Genomic DNA, 26,803 nt, shown 5'->3' with positions numbered 1-26,803 from the left:
GCTTTCAAAAAAGTAAATCCTCGCTAGTCAACTAAATTTAATAATTACATATTTTCAACTATACACTGTTTAAAATAGCGGTGTTAAAGGTTACCAACAAAATAAATACAAAAATAAAAAAAAGAAAACAAAGGTTTGGAACAATACGAAGGAGCAAGGGCTGAGAAGTCACATGACCACAACAGTACGTCGTCTCTCGTCCACTCATTGAATAAACGATAGCAATAACTATTTCTAATCATATACATTTCAAAATAACGATATTTTATGTTATTTATTAAAGAATAAACGAAGAAAAAAATAAAACGTTGGGAAAACAATGAAGGGTGCCGGTCACATGACCGGAAATTAACAGACGCAACCTCCTCTCGGCGCTACACGTTGTTTCCTCATTGCTAACCACTCTTAGCATTGAAATATCTTCCACTCTCATTCAAGAAAAACAAACAAAAACAACCCATATATTTATAATAAATAATCATGCCAAAAGCCAAGAAGAAGAGCAAACGGAATACGTTTAACTATAATCGAGACCGCAAGAAACTTAAGAAGAAGTTCAACAAGAAAGCCAATCCGAGGATAGAAAAGTAAGCGCGATGCTCGTTATGGCTTTATGTACAGTACATATAATATCTGTGTTAACCATGGAATGATCACTGTATGTACATATTACTCCCTTAAAGTAGCGAGATGATGAAAAAGGAAATGCGTATTTTGTGGTGCGACTCGTAATACATTAAGTTTTGAATGTAAAGCATTTACTATACATGTCAGTGTACTGTTTGAAGACCTTTTACTAGCTTACAAGTTACCCAATGCTTAGTCAAATCAATTGAAAATTCACCTGACTTCTGGCATGTGTGTATTCATTTGATTTTTGTTCAGTAAACAGATACGAGACGCATGGGATCAAAATAAATCCATGGTCAGAAACCTGAAGGACATGGGCCTGGTGTCCGACCCAAACCGCAGTTTTCCCATCAAGAGAGATAGTGTAAGTGTAAATACAGAGTACAGTACAGTAGGGGTGTGAATTGCCTAGTACCTGACGATTCGATTCGTATCACGATTCACAGGTCACGATTCGATTCGATACCGATTAATCCCGATACGAATGGTCACGATTCGATACCGATTAATCCCGATACGAATGGTCACGATTCGATACCGATTAATCCCGATACGAATTTATAAGTCGATTGTTGCGATTTTTTTTCATTCATATTTAGAAAATACTAATCAGTAAGCTTGTAGAGTGTAAGATTTATATGAAAATGTATTATTTATTTATCTGAAATTTCAGTCTTATAGAGGTTGTAATCTGTTTCATGTTTGAACAGCATTAAAATAAAAATATTAAGGCTTAATGTGCCGTTCATATAACATTCTTCCATGCTCAAGGTGTGAATCCTAAAAAAAAAAAAAAAAAAAAAAAAAAAAAATCGATTCTGCCGATTATTGAATCGATTCGAGAATCGCGCGATGTAGTATCGCGATATATCGCCGAATCGATTTTTTTTTTTAACACCCCTACAGTACAGGCAACCCCACCATATTAGCCCCGTTATGATGTAACAATGGGGGTGAGAAAGTGTCACTTGTATCAGTAACAAAATATGTACTTGGTTCATTTCTCCCATCATGGGTAGGCAGTGGCACTAGGCAGGCCCTGCAGAAACAACTATTTGTTTAAAGGGCAATTTTCCACATTATGTTCATATTTGTGCTTTTATTGCAATTTAGGAAGTATAAGTATTCACTTCCTGTAGTGCTTTGTTTTTGCCAGTAGGTGGCAAAAGCGTGTTGGTATTCAAAACAACTACTCCCTGCAAATCTTGCATTGATACAACTGCAAAGCAAAAGCAGTGTAATAAAACCATACTTTACAAATGTAATTATTTTAGAAAGGGATGTTATTGGTAGGAGGCACCTGGAAACCGTTTTAAATTGTGAAAAAAAAGCCAAGTTTGTCTCCTTTAAAAATGACCTAATCCATTAGATTGCCGATCTTTTTTGTTTTTTTTTTGTAACTGTTGCTAGCTCCTCGGTTTAAGAAAAGAGAGGACAGCTTCCGCCCGCCCCGTGATCAAGCCCTACGTCATCAACCGTAAGTTTCATTGCATAGCGGTTGAAGCGAGGCACAGGTGTTGTGTGTCACGACGTACGTGTCAAATCTGTGAGCAGAGCTGGAGGAGGAGGCCAACCGGCCAGTGAAGGACACAAAGACGCTGTCGACCGATTTGATCGAGTACGCCCAGCACATGATCCGCGAACACAAAGACAATTATAAGGTGAGAAGGCAAAGAACAACGTTGTCGCACTTTAGTACTGCACTTTAGTATTATCCAAACCTTTGAAATGTTTAGTAAATATGTTTACAATGAGAGAGAGAAAAGAACCCTTGGGGGGCCAACAGACTAGAAGGTGATACAGAAATATTTCTTGGAATCATACATTGATGTAGAGCAAATACTATATTCATTCACATTATAGAATCTCCTCTGGTTTTTGTTTTTGTTTAATCACTTTTAATTCTAAATAAAGCAACTTGGAAGGCAACCAGAACGGATGGCGTTCCGCCTATTTGGCGTCTTCCAATCAGCTCCTCGAAAGAGATGATGTTCTCTGAAGGCTGCTGTTTCTTGAAAAGGACATTTGTCTCGTGTCTTTTTGCAGAAGATTAATTTCCACGAAAAAAAAACCCAATTCCACTGGATTCTCTACACTTTGACCCGTCTGACTCTCTTCCGCTGTCGTTTCACCCTGCAGGCGATGGCCAGCGACGAGAAAAACTACTACCAGGACACGCCCAAGCAAATTAAGAGGAAGATCAACGAGTACAAGCGCTGCCACGCGGAGCACTACGACGCTTTCGTCGCCTCGCTCGCCGCTCCCATGTCCCACTGAGAGTTTGCCTCCGCGGGCGTGTTCAAGTAAGAATGTTCCTTAGAGGATGTTCCGAACATACTCAAAAAAAAAAAAAAAAAAAGTCTGCTCTTCACAAGAGGATTAAAATTAAGTGTCCAGGTTGTTAACGCGCGTAAAATGACTGTTTTGCCACAGTTGACCCAGTTTGTGTTGGCGATTGGATACATCTTATAAAAAGGAAAATAAGACACAAAAAATGTCTTGGACTTATGGAATTATTTCTTTTTATCCACAAAACAAACAACAGTGGAAAAGAGACTTCACATTTTTATTTTTATTTGTATATGGAGATAGTGTTTGATGTTTTTGTCTCAATAAAAGTTTCACCATACAACAAATTAATGCGTTTTTTTTCCATCAGGAACACGACCTGTAGATTATAGATCCATGCACATTTTCAAAGAACGAACTACATTTTATTGCCAAACATAAAATGCATTATGACATGCATATATGTACAACAGCTTGCAAAAAATGGGCAAAGCCTTTTCTCCAGTCATGAAAATATGAACCATTAAATGAATACATTTCTACGACTAAGTCGCATCAAAGGGAATTAAACATTACGTTATTTAAAAAGAAGAAAAAGAAAAAATAGTAATTGGGAGTCTTTTTCCCAACCATCACTTGCTGGGCTGAATGTTCATATTAATTAATGAGTGACAAGATGTCGAGAATCTTCTGCATCTGCCTAAAAGTGGGCCACAAAAGGACTAGAAAATCATATACAATGTTTGTTTTTCCAGGCTTAAACTTTTAAAACACTTATGAACTGTACAGGTATCTAAACTACATTTTACAAAAATAAGTTAACCACCGTAGCATAAAAACAAAACTAAAGCAATGTCAAACTACTCACATGACATAAATTGCAGACAGTATTTTGGGATATTGGACAGCAGGGTGGACTATGCACATTGTAGATGAATGAAAAATGTAGCGCCGGTTTGCGAAACTTGCCGATGCTTTCTGGACATCTTTTTTATGGTGTTCCACAGGGTTCAATTCTGGGTTGCCCTCCTGGGTTTCATCTTAAGACCCTGTTCATTTTGTTCACCAGTAAACCCTATTCCTACCTTTATGTTGGATTTGAAGAAAATCCCATTTTGTTTTTCAATTTAGAAGGGTTCGGCGCATGCGCATAGGAACCTGGTGGGGTTCAGGACCTCCAACAAGGTGAAGAAACTCTGTTTTAGACCTAAAATCCTCCTTATTTACCCACAAAGGAGACCGATCAGCTCTTCTTGAAGTTTGAATATAAATTCCAAGCGTCATTTTACAGACATGGGCGCCCGCCGCCCAATAATAAACCTGTCCTCGATGAGTCACACATGTCCTCGTGTTCTTTGTTTCTGTTGGCGCGCCCAAACAAGCCGGACCAAAAATGTGTGAGGGGAAGAGGATTTTAAATGTTTTTGTGTCTTTGTGTGTATGCACTGCCGAACAGTTCCAAAAGCAGACGGAGCACCTTTTCCACCTCCCCCTGTCAGACAAGCTGCAGCAGGAGGTCCTGGAAGGCGTCCAGGCCTCTGCAGGAGTTCCTCAGGGCGCCGTCGGAGCCCAGCTGGGCGGCCAGGAGGAACAGCTTCCTGTCGTCCACCACTGAGCCCAGAGACAGGGCCTCGTGGAGCTCCGACACGCTCGCCGCCTCAGGTTTATCCTGGTAGGGGCCACAGACACAATTTTAGCGCAACCATGCAACTTTTTGCTTTCCAGATGCTGACAAACAAATGCAGAGATTCGTTTCTAGAATAACATTTGATATGTTTGAAGATCACTTCTGAAAATGTGCAAAGATTGAGAACTATGTATTGTAGTGGTTATCCGGCACAATTACGACATTCGGTTAACTAGCTAGCTAGCTAGCTAGCAAGTTAAGTTTACACCCCGAAAATGTAGCTTCCCTTGAGATCGTCCACTAACCTGGCCAGTTTAGTGTGCCTCGTTGTCAGCCTGAGTGCATGCTTCATGCTGGCGTAACCGCTTTAGAGCGCCTCGTTGTCACAACAACCCGCATTCGTGTTTCCTTACTATTTTGATGCCTCATTTACATTTACGTCTTTTACAAGATTTATTTTAAGTGTGTTTTTTTTCTGACCTGTTTGTTCCCCAGGACCACCACGGGTAGCTGGGGTTGCACCTCCAGAAGGCGGTGCAGCTCCGACTTTGCCAGCGGGAGGCGGCTACGGTCAGACGAGTCCACCACGTAGACCAGCACATGAGTTCTGATCAGATACTCAGCCCAGTAGGGGCGCAGTTCCTCGCCGCCGCCAACTGTAAAATAATAATAATTAAAAAAAAAAACTCTGAAGTTTATTTTTTTTCAGCAAATAACAGGTTAAAATAAAACTGCTGAACCAGAAACGAATAAATTGAAAAGGGGGGATGTCTCACGGAAATTTAATTGGTACTTACTTTCCAGGAAGTTCAGCTGACAAGCGGGCGCACTGAGACTGATGAAGTTGAAGCCTCGGGTGGGCCTGCAGCGGCCCCTCTTGGCCCCCCCGGGCGTCAGGCCCTGAAGCATGCTGCTCTTCCCGGCTCCATCCAAGCCGAGCACCAGCACCTGACGCTTGCCACGGTCCTCTTCCTCCTGCGGGCGAGTGTGTCAAACGTCAAATCCTAATTGGGGATCCCAATCTTGGTTCCGGCCTTCGGGTGTGTATCTACTCGTCTTCGTTTCACATTCCAAAAATATGCATGCATGTACCCGCTTCTCTCACCATTTTCGATTGACTTTTGAAGTTCATTTAAGATTGTAAATAGGTGTGAATTTGAGTGTGGATTGTTTGTCTAACGCAGGGGTGGTCCTCGAGGGCCGGAGTCCTGCAGGTTTTGGAGGTTTCCCTCTTCCAACACAAGCTGATTCCAATCAACAGGATCATTATCAGGCTTATGCAGAGCTTGCTCATGAGCTGATCATATATCAGCTGTGTTGGAGAAGGGAAACACCCAAAACCTGCAGGACTCCGGCCCTCGTGGACAGAGTTTGCCCACCCCTGGTCTAAAGCAAGGGTGAACAATCACCACAAAACTTTTTTTCTCCCTACAAACTCAAATAAAAAAAAAAAAAAAAAAAAAAACACTGATAACATTTAATCAGCATAACTGTAAAAAAAAAAAGTAAAGATTTACACTTATTTTGAGTTGTTCAAATGTAGTATATTTGCACCTTTTTTTATTTAATTTTTTTTAATTTTATTTTTATTTTATTTATATTATTTTTTTATTTTAAAATGCATTTGTCTTCATATTTTTACGTTTAAGCATTTTCTTGTTTTGTACAAAAAAACAAAACAAATTGTTCTAATCTTGATTTCAATTATTACCAAATTAATCGTGATTAATATTTTCTTTATAATCGAGCAGCCCTAGTGGGGGGGTTGACCAGTTTTAAGCTGTAATATCACTATACACCGCTAGATGGCTTAATTTTACTTACACCGAGTCTTATACTTCCCTATACTACAACAAGAGCCTTTTTTTTTTTTTTTGGCTCCATCTCATACAAAAAGTGGAGGTTGAGGAATTTAAAAGGGAGCCTGCAAAGCCAACTTGAGCTCCAGCTTGCAGACACTTAAAATGTAAGAGACGTTCCCCCCACCCCCACCCGGTCCCCCAGACATCTTTCACACGTCAGTCATCCCCCTTTTTTCAACATCACTTATTCATGCCAGCTAGCGCAGCGCTTCGAATGTGTGCGCAGCCATTAAACATAATCAGCTGTATAATGTTTCCAAAAAAAAAAGGAGGCCGGCTCATTTGCATTTTTTTCTCGTGTTGTGCGCTTGTGATGCCAAGTAAACAGCCAAACAGTACATAAGCAAGCCATCAGCAGTCCGCCGGGGGACCAACTTCAAGCTGTGTCAAGACACGGCTTGGGATTTATTTTTTGTTTTGTTTTTTTGTCTCGCTATGCGGCGTTATCAGCATGGACTTTGCGCAGGACGAGAGAGGTTCTTGCTTCACGCCTTCAGCCATTTGCATTTTTATCAGCGTTACCTGAGCAGATTGTCGAGCAGAAACAGTGCAGGAATGATCACAGTTGATGAGCAAATGATTGAACGCTTGGGTTAAAAAATTATAACACGTTGATTAGCATTATAAAAACATACAATTACATATTTTGCCACATTATTGCTAGAATTCATTAGTTATCATGCTGCTCCTTCAGGTGTGGCCACCTGGGGGCAGTATCCCCTCCTGGTATGTGGGTCAAATTGACCGATTAGGAAAATCTAGAAGAAAATAAAACTTGGGTTCAACTTTGTCTTTTGGCCTTTCGTTTTTAATGTTCATTTTTTAAATATTAAAAACAATGAATTACCTTGTGGTATTTTTGATGACTCAACATTAGTCAACATCGACCCATGGACATTAACAAACACAACCGGAGGGTTAAGACTTAACGATTATACATGAAGATGGAGAGGACGTCACACAGGAAAGTTGTTCTTCGCAGAAGATAAGGAATATATGTACATTTGTGTTCCGGGGTCACTGGTACGCCGAGGCCACCACCATTTTGTGTGGTTTCCAGGAAGCAATTGCGTTCTTAAAAAGCCAATCAGAACTGTGACATGACATGGCTAATTTATATAACAACGCCCCCACACCAAATCTCACCGCGGAGTTCACATAGCACCAATCACTGTTTACAATCTGCTTTTACCATTTTAATGGAGGCTCTTTTCCTAGTCTGCTGCAACACATTGCCGCACACCTCATCACAACATCCTGGCTCCACCTCTGATCATAATAATGGAATGAAAGCACATTGACTCTCTAGATCAGGGGGCGGAGCGAGCAGAACCACTCCCCAAAACTTAATTTTAACAATGCAAGAGTAGATTTGAAGCATATTTCTTTATCATTTCATCTTCATCTTTATTTATTCCCAAACTTGGTGGGGTTTTTCCCCAGCAAGCTGTAAATAGGTATGATTAATAACAGTCCTAACAGCGTCCTAATCATCTAATCAGTTTTCCTGGGATAGCAGACCACATGGAAAATTCCACTTTACTTGAAACTGTTCCAATAATAAGTAAACTTTTCCTTTGTAAACTTGTTCTCTCTATGAGTTCCGGTTTTTCCGCCACCAACCCGTCACACCGCAGCGATTGCTCCCCGGCCTCGTCCCACACTTTCCTCCAAAAGTACATGAAATGTGGCTGACAGCTAGTTAGGAACAAGATGACTATTATCGGTGTTTGCGGAATATCGGCCTGGTAGTCACTTTGTCCATCGAAGGATTCAGCTGATTTTTAGCGAGAGAAGTGGGGTCCACCTTGGACTCGTTGACAGTCACTTGCCAGGTACATATGACAAGGAAACATTCACACTCACTCACATTGTTCCATTTACTTCTATGGCAATCCAATTTTTTTGAGCAATTGGGTACCATCCCTGGACTGGTCGCCAGTCAATAGCATGAACCAACTTGCAAACTTCACACTGAAAGACCAAGATTTAAACCCAGAACTTTACTGGGAGCCAGGACTAAATACATTTTCATGTAATTAATATCTATTGTACACGTTTTTACATTTTTCTTCAACTGCTTTATCAAGACAGTATCTTTCGGAAAAGATCAAGCCCTGAGATTCATGCTCAAGTCAAGAGAAAAAGCAAATGGACCGGTGCCTTACTTCCTTAATGGTGGCGTACTGTGCGTGCGGTGACCACGTTCGCTTCGGGTAGAAGTAATTGAGGGCGATGAAGATCGCCGAGCCCAGCGCGGCCACGGCGGCGGTAAGCGCCACCGAGATGTGGCGGAGGAGCACCATCGTGCTTCCCGGACGAGTGCGGAGGCCGAGTGCCGCCGTCTCGAGCGCCTCTGCCGCGTTTCCTCCTCTCGACATGTGACCGCGCGCTCGCTCGCTCGCCGCTTGTGTTGTTTTTGGTTCCAAACAAGCGCAGGATGACACTGGGGCGTTCAGGTGCTTCGCGTAAATGTGGGTTCGACGTAGCTGCGTTCGACGTATGCTGCGTTCAAGTCACCTGGAGACCCCCACTAAAGGGGTACGGAAAAACATCTGTCTATGCGCTACGAGCTATAAACCTGTCATGACTGACTGCACTTGAACGTTTCATCTCCACAAGTTTTTTTTTTTTAAATACAATTTTATGATGGGCAGTAAACACATAATATAGCATCATTAATATTTCCGTATTTTGTGATTTATTAAATAACGGCAAATACCCCCCCCCCCCCACACACACACACACACAAATATCAATGTAATAAATCAGATGGATTTTTCCTATATTTTTAAAAAAATGTAGTTTGTAATTTATAAATGCAATAAATGTAAATTTCTAGGTACTGTTAGTGTCCATAGATTATACATTTAGATGGCAAATGGCACTTCATTTATATAGCGCTTTTCCACCTTTAAGGCACTCAAAGCGCTTTACATTTCGACTACCCATTCACCTACTGATGACGCAGCATCAGGAGCAATTGGGGGTTCAGTATCTTGCTCAAGGATACTTCGACGTGATCACAATGGCCTGGGATTGAACCCACAACCTCTGGTTTGGGAGACGACCACCATACCACTGAGCCAGATATATTAGATATATTTTTAAAATCTATAGATTATTACTCGATATATTTTATATATATACCTTTTTTTAAATGCATATTTAAAGTGTTAATGTACCGGGTGTCCATAAAGTCTCTTTACCATTTCAAAAATTTATTAAAAATGCAATTGATTAGATATTTTATTCAGATTCGTTCTATTGTATTCAGCGTTTATTAAAGTTTTTTTTTTTTTTTTTTAAAACCTCGTTTAATAGACTTCTACATGGGCACCATTAGTTGCACGAAGCACATCAAGACGGTACTCTATTTCTTGCCATGTTCGCTGTAGCAAATGGCATCAGTAATCCTTTGCTTAAGGTCACTAATGTCCCTTATCTTTGTTCGATACACATTATATCTTTAACATAGCCCCATAGAAAGAAGTCCAGGGGAGTGATATCTGGTGAATTCTATCCGATCTGCCTATCCGATTTTGTTTCAATAAACCATGAGACACATTGCGCCTTCTCTTGAGGGGTAGCCATTTTGTAGGGGTTCATTCAACATCACCTCTTTGACAAACAGGATCCCTGAAACAAACAAATGCAGTGTGATTAAAAATAAATAAATAAATTAATTAATTAATTAATTAATTAATAAACCCTGAATACAATAGAACAAATCTGAATAAAATATCTAATCAATTGCATTTTTAATAATTTTTTTAAATGGTAAAGAGACTTTCTGGACACCCTGTATTTTATTAATTCTATCAATCTGTCTGTCTGTATGGGTCAGTGTCAGTCCCTCAATTAGCCACAAGAGGGTGATAACGGATTGCTAAAAGTATTGCCCAAGGTTTATTCTGAAACCTCCGCCGCCATTTTATAAAAGATGTTTTACTTTGAAACCGGAACCGCAAGCAGGAAGCGGCGATGAGACATATCCGGTTTGACTTGACGTATCCCGGATGACTACTAGAAGCGATCGAAGTCACCGGGAACTGGACATACACTTTATCCACCATCAGCTTCGCATCATTTCACGTCCTCGGCTGTGGGGAAAAAACAAAACAAAAACGTGCTTTTAATTCGCCAAAGTTGTATTTGGTTTAGTCGGCGTCTCCTCTTCCTCCCCTCAGACTTATTTTCTCCCTCTGCCGCAGCGTTTGGTTGTCAGGCGGGCTAGCATCGGTTCCACCTGGATCCTCGCTGAAACATGCTGGTGGCCTGTGGCCAAGAAGACGACGAGGCAGCCCGGTGACGTCGAGCGGAGTCTTTTTAAATCCATATTTGACGACTCTACTATCAAACCGTCGCGTTTTGGATTTCGTCATATGGGCTTCCAGAGCTTGACTGTTAACCTCCTCCATTAGCGGCGTTTGATAGCGGAGGGGGGCACAACGCGGCAATTTGGCGTCGGAAGTTGCCCTCAACTTTTTGGGGGAGATAAAAGATGGCGACATTGGAGGAGACATCAAGTGCAGTCTGATGGAACCGTTTTACCTCCCGAGTCACTTTTAACAACATTTTTTCCCCCAGTTTGTTTGCTTGGATTACTACAGTATTAATATTATGGATATTCGGAGCCAAGCGACAGCTCTGGGATAACAACAACAACCACCACCACCGGTGATGACGACGATGATGACCGAGAAAAGCGATGGTTTCCCCTCGTCGAGATTTTGAGTAGTCGCGGGCAGTTCATTACATGGAGACTCGCCTGACATGCCGAGGACGGAGTTGCCACTACCCGACGGTTGGGAGGAAGCCCGAGACTTTGACGGCAAAGTCTACTACATCGACCACATCAACCAGAGCACCAGCTGGATCGATCCCAGAGACAGGTACAAGAGGGAACAACGCATGCCGACCTGGCTTGGATCAAGAAAGTTATTTGAAGTAGTAATGCTGCTCGAGGAGCAATAAAATGGATCATAACTCCGTGATAATGCCATTAAAAGTTGGCCCATTTTGGCCCTGCATCCTACTAAAAAGCATCAGTGGCAAGTAGTGTTGTTCCGATACCGTTACTGGTATCGGCAGAGGTGCCGATACTGCATAAAAACAGTGGTATCGGTATCAGTGACTACTCACAAGTAACATGCCGATACCATTAATTCCAACGCTAATATAGGATTTTGGATGCAGCATCTTGTGTCTTGCTGGTGCACGACATTCACTGGTATGTGACGTGTTCACTGCATGCCGATGTAAGATATCCTATTGGCCCTTGAATGCTCTGAACCAATGGCAGGACAGCTTTCTCATGTTGAGGAAAAAAAATCAAGTATCGGTATGGTATCGGTATCGGCCGATACTGCAAGGCTGGGTATCGTATCGGGAGCCGAAAAACGGTATCGGAACAACACTAGTGGCAAGGCAGGCATTAACCACAAACAAAACTAGAAACTTAGAAAGTTAGAGTAGAATCCTCAAGGATGTATTGAAAATGTAGAACGGTTTTAGGCTCCAACAAGTGGTTCCAAAAATGGATGGATGATTTAAAAATGTGAATTTCCTTTTGAAAAGAAAAATATTAATTTTAATGATTTGAGTAAGTTGAGAAATGGTCAATTATTTAAAAAAAAAAAGAAAAAGAAAGAAAACAACAAAAAACATCGATTTGGTTATTTTCTCAAGAAAAATGGACTTCGTAAAAAAGCAATAACATTTTGAGGGAAGATTGATTCGTACCTTGTGGGAAATGTTGAATTTGTGGTGAATTGTTGACTTTGTGTTACTTTAATTGGATAATTGTCACAAGAAATTCTTCAAAATACTGGGAATTGTCTTGAATACGGAACTTTTTGAGGTTTGGAAGATTTGAACTGGTAGAAAAATTATTACATTTATGTAAATGTATTTGTTTTAGATTTATCATTTCAAGAATGTTGTCAAGGAAAACATGGTACTCTTACAAAAGTAGGATTTTTTTGTGTTTAGCATTAGAGTAATTTGAATCATTTGAGAAATGGGGAAATTGTAAAGCGACCTCACCAATTGAACAGTTTGTTTTTTTTTGGTGGGAAATGTGGAATTCTGGGAATGTGAAAAATCATTTTCGCAATGCCCTCAGTTAGCGTCACGTTTTATGATAGTGAGTTGACTTGGTTGAGAAATCTTGTTAAAATGTGTCAAAATTCGGCCTAACAAATATGATTGCATATTACCAGCTGTCTACGTTCTTAGATTTGAAATTTCATCAAGGTTTACTGGTAAACTGTATACTCTTGATGGGAAGATATTTTTAAGTTGGCCTGTTCCGTCACTGCTCACCACGCCCCCTCTATTGCAGGGTCAATGTCAATTACGGTTTATGTTACCATGTCGACGGTAAATTACGACTAGGCGACTGGCCGCCACGTGCAACAGCAGCCCATTCTGTGAAGAAAGATGGCGAGCGTCCGTGTGGATTTTATTTTCGCTCACGTAGGCAGCACGTCATCTCTAAGATGCCTATTTATACATTTCAGTTAATACAGGCATATACAAGCAGTTAGAAAATATTATTTTCTGTAATTTTTTCCCCTTGAGCACTTAAATGACAGATAGGTGTGGTTGCTACTGTACTGTCTCCTATTTGTTTCGTCCCTCACTTGGATGACTGTTAGGTCACAACAGGACAATCCGGATAAAGAATCAAATGTAAACAGCACCAACAGCTCGGCCATTAAAATATTTTCCGCCCACTGGCGGTGTAAAAACCAAATACGCAAGACGCAGTAATGGTAGCACATGAAGTATATGATTATGATATGAGCAATGATTTTAAGAACAAGCCAGAAAGGTCAAGTTCAGATATCTTGAGCAAGAGAAGAAGCACCCGACTCACTTCATTCGTCAAACGACATTTCTTACACAAAGCGCAACAAATCAATACTTTTATGTTTGGATATACGCCATTTTGACTTGTTTGCTTTGATAAATCGCACAGATTTTAGGGCTGGGTAATATGAAGAAGAAGAAAAAACTAAGCAAAAAAAAATCGCAGATAACATTTAGTCTTGTTTTTGTTTTTGTTTTCACTTAGAGAGAAAACAAATGTAAAAGGACAGATACCACTTTTCACCTGACCTAGAAATTTTGATGAAAAAATCTTTCCTGTAATCCTGACTTGACCGCCCGTGTTCCGACATAAACCCGTGTTGGCGTTTTGATGTCAAATTTGAAGTGACATATGCATTTATATGAGAATTTACAGTTATTTTCTCTTCCCTGTCACCCTGGGATTACACCGGATGCGTGTGCGTTGCGTGTTGACTGCGTCTCAGCTGCGTCGTGCAGGAGCCCGCCGCACGGTTAGACCTATTTTCTATTTTTGACGGACGACGCATCCGTTGGCCTCCGTCAAATGGCAAGCTAGCACAGAACACATCGAGCGGGACAGGAAGAACGACGCAGTTTCAAAATAAATTTCCAGTTACTTTTCAGAATAAAACACTCGCCAGCTCCTATTTTGCAATCATGTCAGCTAGGGGTGTTAAAAAAAATCGATTCGGCAATATATCGCGATACGACAGCACGCAATTCTCAAATCGATTTAATAGGCAGCCGAATCGATTTTTTTAATGTCCATTTTTGATGGAAAAATATTCAACAAAACGTCTAACTTTCACACCTTAAGCATGGAAGAATATTATATTAATGGAGCATTAAGCCATAATATTTTATTTCAATGCTGTTCTAACATGAAAAAGGTTACAACCTGTTTGTTAAATACAGTGACTCACAGTTATAAAACTGAAGTTCAATAAGATCAATAAATATACATTTCTTGATATTTTCCAAATTTGAGTAAAAAAAAAATCGCAAGAATCGACTTGTAAATTCATATCGGGATTAATCGGTATCGCATCGAATCGTGACCTATGAATTGTGATACGGATCGAATCGTCAGGTAATCGTCCGAGCGCACAGTCAAGACACAGCGGAACGAAGACGCAACGCACATGCATCCAGTGTAATCCCGTGGCGAAGTACATCCTGCTTCTTGTTATCTTCTCATAGAAATCATGCTGGTAATAGGCTTAGCATGCACGGCTTTATACGTACAAAAACAACGAATGGTGAGGAAGCCCAAACCCCCATGGGCTTCACCTTTATCGCTTACTTAAGACAACTCAGACTTTGACACCAAAATCCCTTTCATACCTCGTGTCTGGAATCCAAGAGGCTTTGCTTTTTATTTATTTATTTTATTTCCCTCAGCTGCGGTGACTGAATGACGCGAGTCCAGATGTTGTCGTCATGGCAGCGTCCCTCAAGGCGCTTTTTAATTTTTTTCTTACTCCCTTTTCATCCTCAGCTCACATGGTTGACATTGATGGCGTCTTAAAAACTTCTTTGATGAAACGTCCACACGGCTCACGCTTAAATGAGTCGTGCAAGGTCAGGGCTTGGCAAACTTAGATTTTTAAAACCGACCAAATGGACCAGGTCGTTCATAGATGAGGTAGATGGGGGGGTAAAATTTGCAAAATTGACATATATATTTTAATTCTCCTAATAAGAAGATGTCAATTACATTTTTAACTATGTATTGCTAATTAATTGGAACACACCGGTGTATATACAATTATGAAAATTGAATTACAATAAAAATTAACACTGAGAAATTGTTCGAGATAAATGAACTGAAAAAATATATTACACATTTATAAATACATTTAAATGAACCAAATTTAGAAAAAAAAATTAAAATTTATTTATTATAAATGCAATTTTAAGGCCACATTTACTTTCCTACCCCAGAAAGTAAGTATTTATTTAGCTTGAAGGTGCTTTGTGGAGTTTGACACTTTTCTTACTCGTGACGTCCACCTCTGGTCTAAAGCATAACTGCAGTCTCTGTGTCAAGCTCGTGCACTGTGCGTGTAGTACGTGCACTCAAACTTAGGGTGTATTCAGACCTGCACTGTTCGGACCGCTTTAAACGGACCAGAGTTCTTTTCCCACGCTGATTCGGACCTTTTGTGCACGTCTGAATGCACACAAACGAATCCTCGTGCGGACCAAACAAGCGGACCGAGGCCCACTTTTTGAGGTGGTCTCGGTCCGCTTCCAAACGTACTTGGTGCGGTTTGCTACACAGTTTGAATACAAACCACGGATGATCTGCTCCAAGTGCAGGAAATATGCACCTTTTGGGGCTTAACAAGCCACCGTAGCTAAGCATCCTGGTAGTGACTATTGTGCTAAATTCATTCAGAATCATGCGCATTCTGTTTAGTCACACTGCTGTCATCATGTTGTGGTGGGGGCTCCTCTGACGCCGTTCCAAAATTAGAAACAGCGTCGCGGAATCTCCGTTGAATGAAATGCTCTTGACACTTGCAAATATCTTACATCTAATAACGTCACAAATATGCCTAGCAGTAATGCAGCACGTCGGAATGTCATGTTTTCCCCTATTTCCGGGTTTCGTTGTGCGTTCAGCCCTCGTCATTTTTTTGTCCAATGGGAACACAGATTGTCACGCGGGTCAACATGATTACGCAATATAGTCCACTTGCAAAAAACACAGTGCTTGTGTCCAAATTCACAAGGCTGGGTCCTCCGAAGGCCGAATTTGTCGGCTGCATGACGTCATTCCCGGCGCAACTCGACAACACGCACAGACTTACATATGAATGGATTGTCAATGTTGCTTGTCGGCACTCCATTCATGTTTAAGTCTGTGCGTGTTGTCGAGTCGCGCAGGGAGTGACGCCATGCAGCCGACAAATTCAGCCTTCGGAGGACCCAACCTTGTGAATTTGGACACAGGCAGTATGAATACGAACCGCACCAAACGAAAAAAAAGAAAGTCCGCTTTTGGCCAGACCAAACAAGCGGACTCAACGGCTGGTCTGAACACAGCCTTAGTTTTGTTGCCCCCCACTCCCAGTTTTCTTGGGAGTTTTAGCTGCAGTGTGGGCTGTGCTCGAAGCCAGTCTCTTGTTTTTTTCTTTTTTCATTTCCATCCCAATTGTGTTATACGTCAACACTAAATGTGGGGATGAGTATGACGTCACCCTCTACCACTCCACCCCTCCCCATCCCCAAGAAATAAGCTGATAGGCACAGTCACAGTTAAAAAGTCACGGCGCTTTGTACTCATCTGGGCATTGTTTGGGCATGCATGATGTAGACAAATCTTTAACATTAACATATTAAAGTCCTCAATGCACCTTTTACAGAAGTTAAACATTAGTGATATCGTTATAATTTAGCCACCTGTTTTTCACTCTCTTCAGGAAGATTGTACGATGTTAGTCACTGTGTTTAGTGAAAGTACCAGTGACAGAAAAGCGTCCTCCAAACACACATACACTCACATTCCTGAAACACACGCCGTGAAGGGCCGATCAGCACTCGCCGGCCAAGCGTACGATTCATCCCAAATTCCTTTCACTGCCTGCCAAGGTGCACGGGGTTCAAAGTTCAGTTCAGTGTGAGGCCCCACAGACTGCGACAGGCACCGCAGACTCATCCTTGTCAAATACGTAACCACCAGAATTAGAACGTATTTTCTTTATGCTTGTGACAGCTTTCTGTAATGTCACTTTGAATACGTCAATAATGAAAGTTGGGTGTGGTCGCTCCTGTCCTGTATTTGTTTCGGCCCTCACTGTGATGACTGTTAGGTCACAGCAGGACAATCAGGATTGAGCATCCAATGTAAACAGCGGCAACAGCTCGGCCATTAAAATATCTATATCTAAATAGTCATCTACAATTTGGAACACGCACCAGACACAAACCACAGTTCACAATATCACATTACATTAGCGTTTACTGTACAGGTATCTTACAACAGTGTCAATGAGGTGGCTCGAAACTAGCCAAGTCGCGTATGCTAGCAGAGGTATGTGCGACATGAATGCTTGGAAGCGGTAAGCAACATATTTCAGATTGCTAGCATTGTTTCCACTATCTAACTGGACGGACATGTTGCACCAGTAATCATCCGCTGTTGCTAGAAAATAGTCGGCGATTATATAGGCTCTAGTTTGAGCGCCAGAAATATGCTCCTACGTTGCAAATTACACTTAAAAGAATGAAGAGAAGCTAACAATTGTAGGATAAAAGAGAATTAAATAAACCTACTGACGCCTTTCCAGACCCCTAATGAAGTGGGAAATGGAAGGCATTTGCAGAACAATGCTGTCGCCTTATCGTTGTTTACTGGCAATTCTGGGATTGATAAGCATCATGCAGTGTCAAGAACTTTTACTAGGGCTGGGTGTCGGTTCTAATTTTCCAAATCGATTCAATTTTGATTCACAAGAGTTAATTTCGATTTGATTTTTCCCACTTCAAATTCAGTCCGATATTAATTAATTATGGAACATCAATTCTTCTTAAATAACAAGAACATGATAAAAACTCCACAAACGTTAATTTCCATATTACATTTTACGGTAGCAGGTTCAAGGATTTAGATTATGAATAAAAGTAACAAGTGTTATAATCACTTAAGTGTTACACAAACATTGACATCAGCAAGGGTGAGATGAAAACATTGCCATAATTTTAATTCAATAATTGTAAATCTAAATTAAAATGATTCTGAATTGTCTTAAAGTGCAATAAGTCAGATTTTTCATAAACGTAAGCAAATATTTTTAAATTCGTATCCACAGTAAATTTCAAGAAATCAGTAAGATATAAAAAAAATCGGCCTTTAAAATTCTATTTTCTTATGAATTATGGGGGGAAAAAAACTGCTCAGTGAAATCATAACCTGTGTTACAGTGGCTTCTATTGCTGTTATTGTGTCACCCTTTTTGACATGTTTTATGTCAAGCTTATTTTTGGTTACTTTTTTTTTGGTAGCACTGAATAAAGAGAGTTCAGCTTGTTTGAAGAAAAGTACTCAAGTGAATGCTTGGCCTTTAATAAACTCGTCTTCAGCGTGCAATATCCAGCCTGCAGTGACGCACCAAACGCGTGTCGTCAGGCCACAGGAATGTTATCAGCCAGATAAGGCACGGTCGCCGCTCACTCGCGCCGCACAGATCTCCTGCTGATCTTCCCGTTTTTATTTGGACTCTGACGCTCAGCCGTAACAGAAACTAGTTTGCGCGTGGATGTTGGACCTCGACACGAGGGATTCGAACGTGACGCCGAATGAACGTTTCTCCCCCGCTGCCGCCGCCTGACTCAGCATTCAGCTATGCGGCCGGGCCTCGGCGCCTTTCCACTCCGCCGTGCGCATTGTCAGTTTGCTTTAGCACGCCAAGGCCCGGCCGCATAATTGTTTGCCTTGGAACTCACCAGTCAGTATTTTTGCAAAGTCATTTTGGGATATGTTTGGTGCATTCCTCTTGCATTTAGCATAAGCCAAGCTATCATGTGACTGGAAAAAGGGCCTCATAAAAACTGATCATGGGCACAAGCTCATTAAAATATATAGGAGAGCTTTGTCATGTGTTCTTGCTTGCCTTGCAATAGTTAAGGTGTGTGATGTGTCAGTCGAAAACATAGGACAAGATTAGGCAAACCGCTTGGAAGGTCGACAGAGCATTTAAATTTCAACATAAGTTGATAAAAAAAAAAAATAGACACTGGAAATTTAGACATTGCTCATATGGTCATTGAGGGACTGGCTAATTAATTTAGGAATGAAATGTCCACATCTTCATAGATATATCCTGAAGGCTAGCCATACTAGCTAGGGGTGTCAAAATTAGTTAATTTTGAGGGAATTTAGAGTTCCTTTAAGGCCACTGATTTTTATTTTATCCATCCATCCATCTTCTTCCGCTTATCCGAGGTCGGGTCGCGGGGGCAGCAGCTTTAGGGGGGAAACCCAGACCTCCCTCTCCCCAGCCACTTCAACCAGCTCCTCTGGCGGGATCCCAAGGCGTTCCCAGGCCAGCCAAGAGACATAGTCTCTCCAGCGTGTCCTGGGTCTTCCCCGGGGCCTCCCGCCGGTGGGACGTGCCCGGAACACCTCCCCAGGGAGGCGTCCAGGAGGCATCCGAACCAGATGCCCGAGCCACCTCAGCTGGCTCCTCTCAACGCGGAGGAGCAGCGACTCGGCTCTGAGTCCCTCCCGGATTTTTATTTTTTGTTTTTTTTTATTTTATTTTTTTACGCGCAATTAATCACCGCCCTTTACTTGGAAAGCCTGTAGTGCTATTGGGGGATTCCAGTCGCAATGCAGCAAACACACAAACGTCAAAATTTAACACTAAAAATTTTAATAATGCATATATTTAAGGAGACTGGGGTCAATTTGTATTTTGCAATTTTAAAAATGTGCAGAATTTCACAAGTTACTTCATGTTAAATAAAGAATCAAGATTAGATAGCTCTTAATATGAAAAGGGAAATGCACTGAGCTGTCACCAATGTCTTACAAATGCAATTATGCCTTCTCGTGGCAGAAAAATGACCAACACAAATCAATATTACACTCATTTTTTACAGTACATTACATCTTTTTAATTTTAACTCAATTTTATGAATTATGAAATTACTGTATCAATGACTAAAAGATGCAGTCATATTTCTATTAGTTTTATATTACCCCCCACTTTTATGTTAACAATAGCATAAAAACTTAGAAAAAAAATATTGGACATTTAGAACAGAATGATGTAATATTTTATGACTTGTGAGTTAACTATTGAAGTCGTGATTAATTACCATTAAAAAAAATTAATCGCCCGACACCCCTAATACTAGCATAATTTGTGAATGTGAATTTTCCTAACATTAAATGGTTGTTTTGGGGACGGATGCTATTTGACTTACAATTTGTTTGACAATGACAGTTATCCCATGATTCTGGTGTCAGATCCATAAACACAGCAAGGTTCTGTTGTCATTTCAATCCAAGTCAGTTTTGTATTTTGCTGTCGGTGGGTATAAAATATTATGCCTTGTACAATTTGTCTACATGTTGACAAACTATAAACCATATGATTGAAACTGATTTGGTCCGTTGGTGCTGTGAAGCCGCGGCACACGCGAGAAGGACTTCAAGTGGCTAGCTATTGAGCGACTGACAGTGAAATGGTGGCCAGGCCGCCATAACCAGCTGGCCCTTCACTCGCAGGAAAACGCAGCGCCACAAGTTTGGGTCAGCGGCCCTCAGCTCCCACCATTAGAGGACAGGATTTGTGGGCGAGAGTATAAGAGAGGGGGGATCAAATAATGGGTGATGCGGCCAGCCAACCAGCCGTTGGCAGCAGCCTCTGTGTCGCTCTGTCCGGAAGCTAAATTTAGAGCCAAGCGGAGGCAGTCTTACCCAGGCCCCTTTTTCTATTATTCATCAGTGAAAAGGACCCAGTTCACTTTCTATCCACAGCGAGGCTCAGTGTTTGTTTTCGTGCCACTTTGTCTCATAGGTTGGATTTATATTGCATGCTTCAAGTGAGAAAATGCAAATATTTTGCTCTCTGCTGGCACAATTCACACGTGTCATGTCATGGTAGAGTAAATAGAAACACCCTCGCATGGAATTTGATATCAGATAAGAAGCAGAGTCAATCATCTTTATTGTCCATGTTTGAGAAATGAGCTTGATCATGTATGTTTTAACAATTTATCTGTATTGTTTTACAACATAGTAGTACTTTGAAACAGTTATTCTTATTCCTTCATCACATCTCTGCTGGATTTCTGATATGCTCTTACTTTGGAGTCAGCCAGTCCTCCTTCAAACGTCTTCAATTGTTTCAAAATAACGCTAAGGGTTTATTGGTGACTTTCTGTGGCGTATCTGAAGCTTGCTTGTACCTGAAATTTTTGCTCGCAACACAAAGCATAAAATCTACCAAGTGACGGCTTGTAGTTGCCCTGCAAATCGTGCAACAAACAAAAAAAAGAGACCGCACACAATCATGAAGTTCTTTTACATTTCAGTGAGCTGTTAACATTTCAGCAATTTTAACACCAGTGTCAAATCTGTCACCTTTTTATACCCAAACTTGAGGACTCAGCCATAAGTTATAAACAGTATCTTATGTACCATACTCAAATGTAGGGGAATAGTGCCATCGAACTTTATAAGACTTGAATTGCTGCAACAAAATGTTTAGTTTGGTCCCAATGAGCCATTTGCACTCAAGTATTACACAAGAAATCAATTTTTCAGTTGCGTAAATGAGGAGCGTTTTTATGCCTCGGCCCTGGAAGCAATTCAGTCTGCGGCTCATAAAAACACAGTTTTGAGAAAGAGAGGGCAAAAAAAATGGTAGCATCATTGAGTGCCCCCGCCCCTCACGACTGCGATGACTGGCTGGAAGGCCGACGGTTGCCCTAGAAACCTCCAGGCGATGCGTTAGTGCTGCTTCAGGAATGCCGCGGGTCGGTTTCCTCCTATTGTGGTCGGCAGGAGGGCCCCCCCGTCGCCCACCCTCTGCTTTTTTTTTTTTTTTTTTTTAAATCTTCCCCCTCTTGGAGGTGAATAGAGGACTGTGAAACTCCAGACTGGTCAACCACCTCCCTCTCCCCTGCCTCCTCGTTCTCCCCCCCACCAGCGCCTCATGGACACGCTTTCAGACGTTGCAATGTAAGAGCTTGTTGCGAGAAGATTCACTTGTGTAAAGAGTCGAGGATAATAAATACACGCTAAATTCAATATTCAAAACACAATTCTGATTTTGACATCATTGGGATATGCGTCATGGTAGCATAAAGAGAAGAAAACACATGCTATGAGGTATCTTAAAATCAGAGTTAGGACTCTTCAAAATGTGGCAAACTTTTTCAATTTACTGGATACGTAGGATTCTCGATAGACGTTAAACCATAATCCTTGGGCCTGTTTTGTAAATCCATCCACATCTCAGAAATGATTTAATTCCTTCACAAATCAACATCTACCGGTACTTGGACTTCACAATGAACTGATAAGCATGTGTGGCCTGTCAAAGTTCACTGCAAGCTCACAAAACACTTTTTTTTTTTTTTCTTTTTTTTTTTTTTTGACGTTTGAGGTAATTGGCACTTTAGCTCAAGTCTATTTAATAGGGGTGTTAAAAAAAATCGATTCGGCAATATATCGCGATACTACAGCACGCAATTCTCGAATCGATTCAATAGGCAGCCGAATCGATTTTTTAACATCCATTTTTGATGAAAAAATATTCAACAAAATGTCTTAACTTTCACACCTTCAGCATGGAAGAATGTTATATTAATGGAACATTAAGCCTTACTATTTTATTTCAATGCTGTTCTAACATGAAAAAGGTTACAACCTGTTAAAATACAGTGGATCACAGTTATAACACTGAAGTTTGAGATCAATAAATAATAAACTTTCATACAAATCTTACAGTGTACATGTACAAGTTTACTGAATGGTATTTTCTAAACTGAGTAAAAAAAATCGTAACAATCGACTTGTAAATTCATATCGGGATTAATCGGTATCAAATCGAATCGTGACCTATGAATCGCGATACGGATCGAATCGTCAGGTACTAGGCAATTCACACCCCTTCTATATAAGGTACAAAAACACTAAAATACTGTTGTGTTTTTTGGCCACAGGCAGACGAAGCCTCTGACGTTCGCCGACTGCATCGGAGATGAGCTGCCAGTCGGTTGGGAGGAGGTATTTGACCCTGTGGTCGGGGCATACTATGTCGACCACAATACTAGTGAGTTTTTACAAATCTTTTGTTTGTCTATCACAGTGTATTTGTTCAGTACAGTTACAATATACACTTAAAATGTGTTGATCTATGATCTGATCTCATTCGGTTCCTCCCAGAGAGCACTCAGCTGGAGGACCCGCGAGCCCAATGGCAGCGGGAGCAGGAGGCCATGCTGCGGGAGTACCTGGCCGTGGCCCGAGACGCCCTCAGCGCCCAGAAGGAGATCTACCAGGTGAAGGAGCAGAGGCTGCGTCTCGCGCAGCAGGAGTACCTCCAGCTCAACAACACCTGGCGGGACAAGTCCACATCGCAGACCAGCTGTGAGTGTCACGTTGAATATTAAAACGAAAAATTAGTCTTTTTGTCAAATTATGAAGCTGCTCTTGAAATGTTTTTTCTGACATTCTCCATTCCAGTGAATTCTAGGACATCCACCTCCAGCAAGTACGACCCAGACATCCTCAAAGCAGAAATAGCCACAGCCAAAAGTCGAGTAAGAGAAAATGTCACAAAAACGTTCACATTACCGTCATGCCATACATGCGTGTGGTCTGGCATCTCACATGTACCAAATGCTAGTATTACTAATAACCACAAGCTTGATTCATCACCTCGCGCAATTTCCTGTAATTATGAATTTGGACAAGGTTGCCTCATGGTTTGGGTTGGGTTCTACGCCCCAAAAATAATCCATTCACAGTAGTGACATGAAAGTTACAAAATAAATCCAAATAATGTTTAATGAACACACACAGCGATTGTCAGTTCATTATTGACCTATATATAAGACATGCAATTTTAGGTTTACTGTAAATGAGACCAAAAATATAATGTTCACTAAACCTTTTAATTTTGCTTATCAATTGACTGCGATTTTAATACTAATATGCAAAACACTAAAGACAAGCTAATGGAATTTTGTTCAGACGATGTGGTAATTCTAAACATTGAAACAGCTGCTCCTTAAGCAACACACAGCTCAGCAACACATCCAAATGACAATAAATACATTTTGAAATCATTCCATTCTATCCTCCATTTCATGTGTCTGTCTCAGGTCAACAAGCTGAAGCGAGACCTGGCCTGCATGAAGCAGGAGCTGCAGTACAAAGAACAAGGCTTTGAGACCCTTAAAGAGTAAGTCATCTCGCTTGGGTGGCTTCAATGCAAGCGGATTTCTCTTCATGCCACATTTTTAAGTATTGATAAAGTGCAAATTCCCTTGCCTGTGTAACACATTGGAATTCAACATTTGTGCAAACATCATCATTCTCGTAAGCAGTAAACGTCTCCTTATCACCGTAGTTATTGCCTCAGCATTTATCGCGCATTCCACACCGCCATTAAACACGGCTGACACCTCAATCAAATCACCAGCTGAGGAGAGTAAGTGGACAACAAACGCAAGGTGCAGCGGCCATCAGTCTTCCTTTTGTTTTAATCCCAAACTACCCCTATTGTTTAATTCTTTTATTTTGTGCGTGTTTTTGAAATCCACTTCTTCGTTCCCCAGCAAATCAGCTGTCGGTCCGAGCCAAAAGGGGACAAGAATGTTTGTCTCGCTCGCTCTCTAGCTCATGCAAGTGAGAGTGTCACAGGAGGATTAATGAGGAGCCGAGCGGTTGAACAACATTCCGGCGTGACTCCCCCCCACCACCACCACCACCTCCTCTCTCCTGTTACAGTCATCAGACGGCGCTCGGCGACCTATCGCCGCTTGCGCAAATACAAAATAGGCTTAGGGCAGGAATGCGGCCGCCCGCTTCCTGATAAGATTTTGCTAAATACTTGACGCGTTTTGAAATTTTTCGGGGCCTGGCGAGTATGCGTGGGAACCTTTGTTTGTTGAAGTAAAGCCTCATACAAACTCTTCTGAAATGTTCAACAATCAATATGAGGCCAGTCCAATGCAATTTTACATTGTTTGCTTAATTCTTTAATCCGGCCTACTGAGTATTCACAGTAAGTCTCTTTGTTCACTTAACGTTCCCATTTTGTCCCTACAATTGGTTAATTAATTAAAATGTTTTTTTTTTTTTTTTCATTTAGACAATTACCACAAACAATTCATATAACATAAACGTTTTATCATTTAATTAATTAATTGTACAGTAAACTTACGTTTATCACGGTGATACATTCCAGACTCAACTGCAATAGGTAAAAATCTATGATAGACCATATAAAAGTGATATATAGTTTAACCCTTCCCACTTGCTTTAGATGCAGTTTAACTTCTTAAAACACACTTTTATGGTATTTTATTGGTTAGTGCCTGTTCCCTAATTGGATTCCATGTTACATCGCAATTATTCTCTAATACTATATGTTCACAAACAACGTAGTGCGACTTAATATGTTTAAATGTTACCCAAAAAGAATTTTATTTGTGACTCGGCCGCACGACACTGTTCCCGCTCTGCCATGTTTGAGAAGCACTTAAGAGAGGATTATAGTCTTCTCTCCCCTCCTTTCGCTTCCTCATTCTCTGTGCACGTCGCTCTCTCTCTTTCTCTCTCACTACCTCCGCCTCTTCCCTCCCTGAAGAATGTGGAAGGACCTGTTGTCCTGACACATGCACGACTTCATTACCATACACGCTCCGCCGCCCCCGGTGGCTGTTTGCCGCAGCTCCGCTCAACGCGCCATCTCCTTATAGATGATAAACATGCAGAGGGAAATATGGTGAGCCGTTTGAGCACTTATTGATATCGAGTTGAAAAGGCCACAGACTCGTTTGCTTTTTGTGCTCACTAGTAAGACAATTCAGGGCGCTAGAGTAACGAGTGTCTAATTTACTGGTAATGTTTTTTTCACTTCTAGTCGCACTTTTGGCCTACTTTTACCCCCTTAAATTGGGTGATAAATACTCAGATGGTTTCAATATCTTTGATATCAAGTAAATGCGTAATGGAAAGCCCATTACTGTAATTTTTCCCCCAATATTCTTGATATCCATCTTGAAGTTCATGTACTTGTATAGTACAATCTTTGTCCTCACTAGCCAGACAATACAGTGAGCAAATACAGGATATGAAATAAACGCTAAAACAGCTTTATATAATGATAGACAAATTACCCGCCATGAACAAAATGCTCCTTCCTTCCCCCGCAGGATCGACCAGAAGGTGTCCAACAGTCCATATGGCTTCAAGTTGCAGGAGGCGCAAGCTATCCTCAGCGAGGTGCGCTCCATCCGAGACGCCATCAGCAGCGGCGAGAAAGAGAAACAAGAACTCATGCAGGTGCGAATGGATGACTCGGGCTTTTTCCCTACTGTCATCACTATGTAGTTTTTAAAAAGATTTTACATTTTGGGTTATGTAGTTCACAAAATATAATATAGAGATTAGGGAGTAGGAATGAGTAAATGATTTGGAATGGAGAGACTGCGTTTAGAAATTAATCATTCCCTGTATGGTTCACTCGTGAATGTATGAATGTGCTTGTTAGTTGTGGACATTTTTCCCCACTCTCCACCTTTTCCGTCCGCCTTTTGTGATCATTTGCAGCTGACAGCTCAGTCTAATCCAACGTGTGTTAGGTGCTTTCATAGGATTCAAACACATCATGGTAACGGGAAATATCAGAAATAATTGTAGGAATAGTGCAAGTGTAATAGAAGTTCTCCCTTATTTTTGACAGTTTTTCATTAGGTTATATGCTTAACGATTTTTAACATAATCACTGATTAGTTAAAATAAAAGAACTCCAAACTTAGAGTCGAAAAACATCTGCTTGTTGTG

General features: G+C 41.0%; 3 protein-coding genes across 3 annotated transcripts in view; 2 read left to right on the top strand and 1 right to left on the bottom strand.

Moving 5' to 3' along the window:
- Positions 1 to 349: 349 nt before the first annotated feature.
- Positions 350 to 3,266, top strand: nop16 (NOP16 nucleolar protein homolog (yeast)). The gene is made up of 5 exons (XM_077504627.1): positions 350 to 587; positions 886 to 994; positions 2,041 to 2,107; positions 2,185 to 2,291; positions 2,770 to 3,266. The coding sequence occupies exons 1-5, from the start codon at positions 481 to 483 to the stop codon at positions 2,905 to 2,907; spliced, it is 528 nt and encodes a 175-aa protein (XP_077360753.1). The 5' UTR covers positions 350 to 480; the 3' UTR covers positions 2,908 to 3,266.
- Positions 3,188 to 8,961, bottom strand: arl10 (ADP-ribosylation factor-like 10). Its single transcript, XM_077504626.1, has 4 exons — positions 8,577 to 8,961; positions 5,344 to 5,521; positions 5,027 to 5,202; positions 3,188 to 4,588 (listed from the first exon to the last, which is right to left on the bottom strand). Exons 1-4 carry the CDS (start codon positions 8,787 to 8,789, stop codon positions 4,415 to 4,417), a joined length of 741 nt encoding a protein of 246 aa, XP_077360752.1. The 5' UTR covers positions 8,790 to 8,961; the 3' UTR covers positions 3,188 to 4,414.
- Positions 8,962 to 10,396: 1,435 nt separating this feature from the next.
- wwc1 (WW and C2 domain containing 1) overlaps positions 10,397 to 26,803 on the top strand; it is a 28,576-nt gene continuing 12,169 nt past the window's right edge. The window contains exons 1-6 of the mRNA XM_077504625.1: positions 10,397 to 11,303; positions 22,951 to 23,060; positions 23,174 to 23,377; positions 23,474 to 23,550; positions 24,115 to 24,194; positions 26,173 to 26,302. Coding sequence (XP_077360751.1) covers positions 11,185 to 11,303; positions 22,951 to 23,060; positions 23,174 to 23,377; positions 23,474 to 23,550; positions 24,115 to 24,194; positions 26,173 to 26,302 — 720 coding nt within the window. The 5' untranslated portion in view covers positions 10,397 to 11,184. The remainder of the gene's footprint in view (positions 11,304 to 22,950; positions 23,061 to 23,173; positions 23,378 to 23,473; positions 23,551 to 24,114; positions 24,195 to 26,172; positions 26,303 to 26,803) is intronic.

This window comes from Festucalex cinctus, chromosome 18, assembly GCF_051991245.1.
Source record: "Festucalex cinctus isolate MCC-2025b chromosome 18, RoL_Fcin_1.0, whole genome shotgun sequence".
Lineage (NCBI taxonomy): Eukaryota > Metazoa > Chordata > Actinopteri > Syngnathiformes > Syngnathidae > Festucalex > Festucalex cinctus.
Note: the sequence above shows the minus strand (reverse complement) of the source record. Positions and strands in the feature narration are given on the sequence as shown.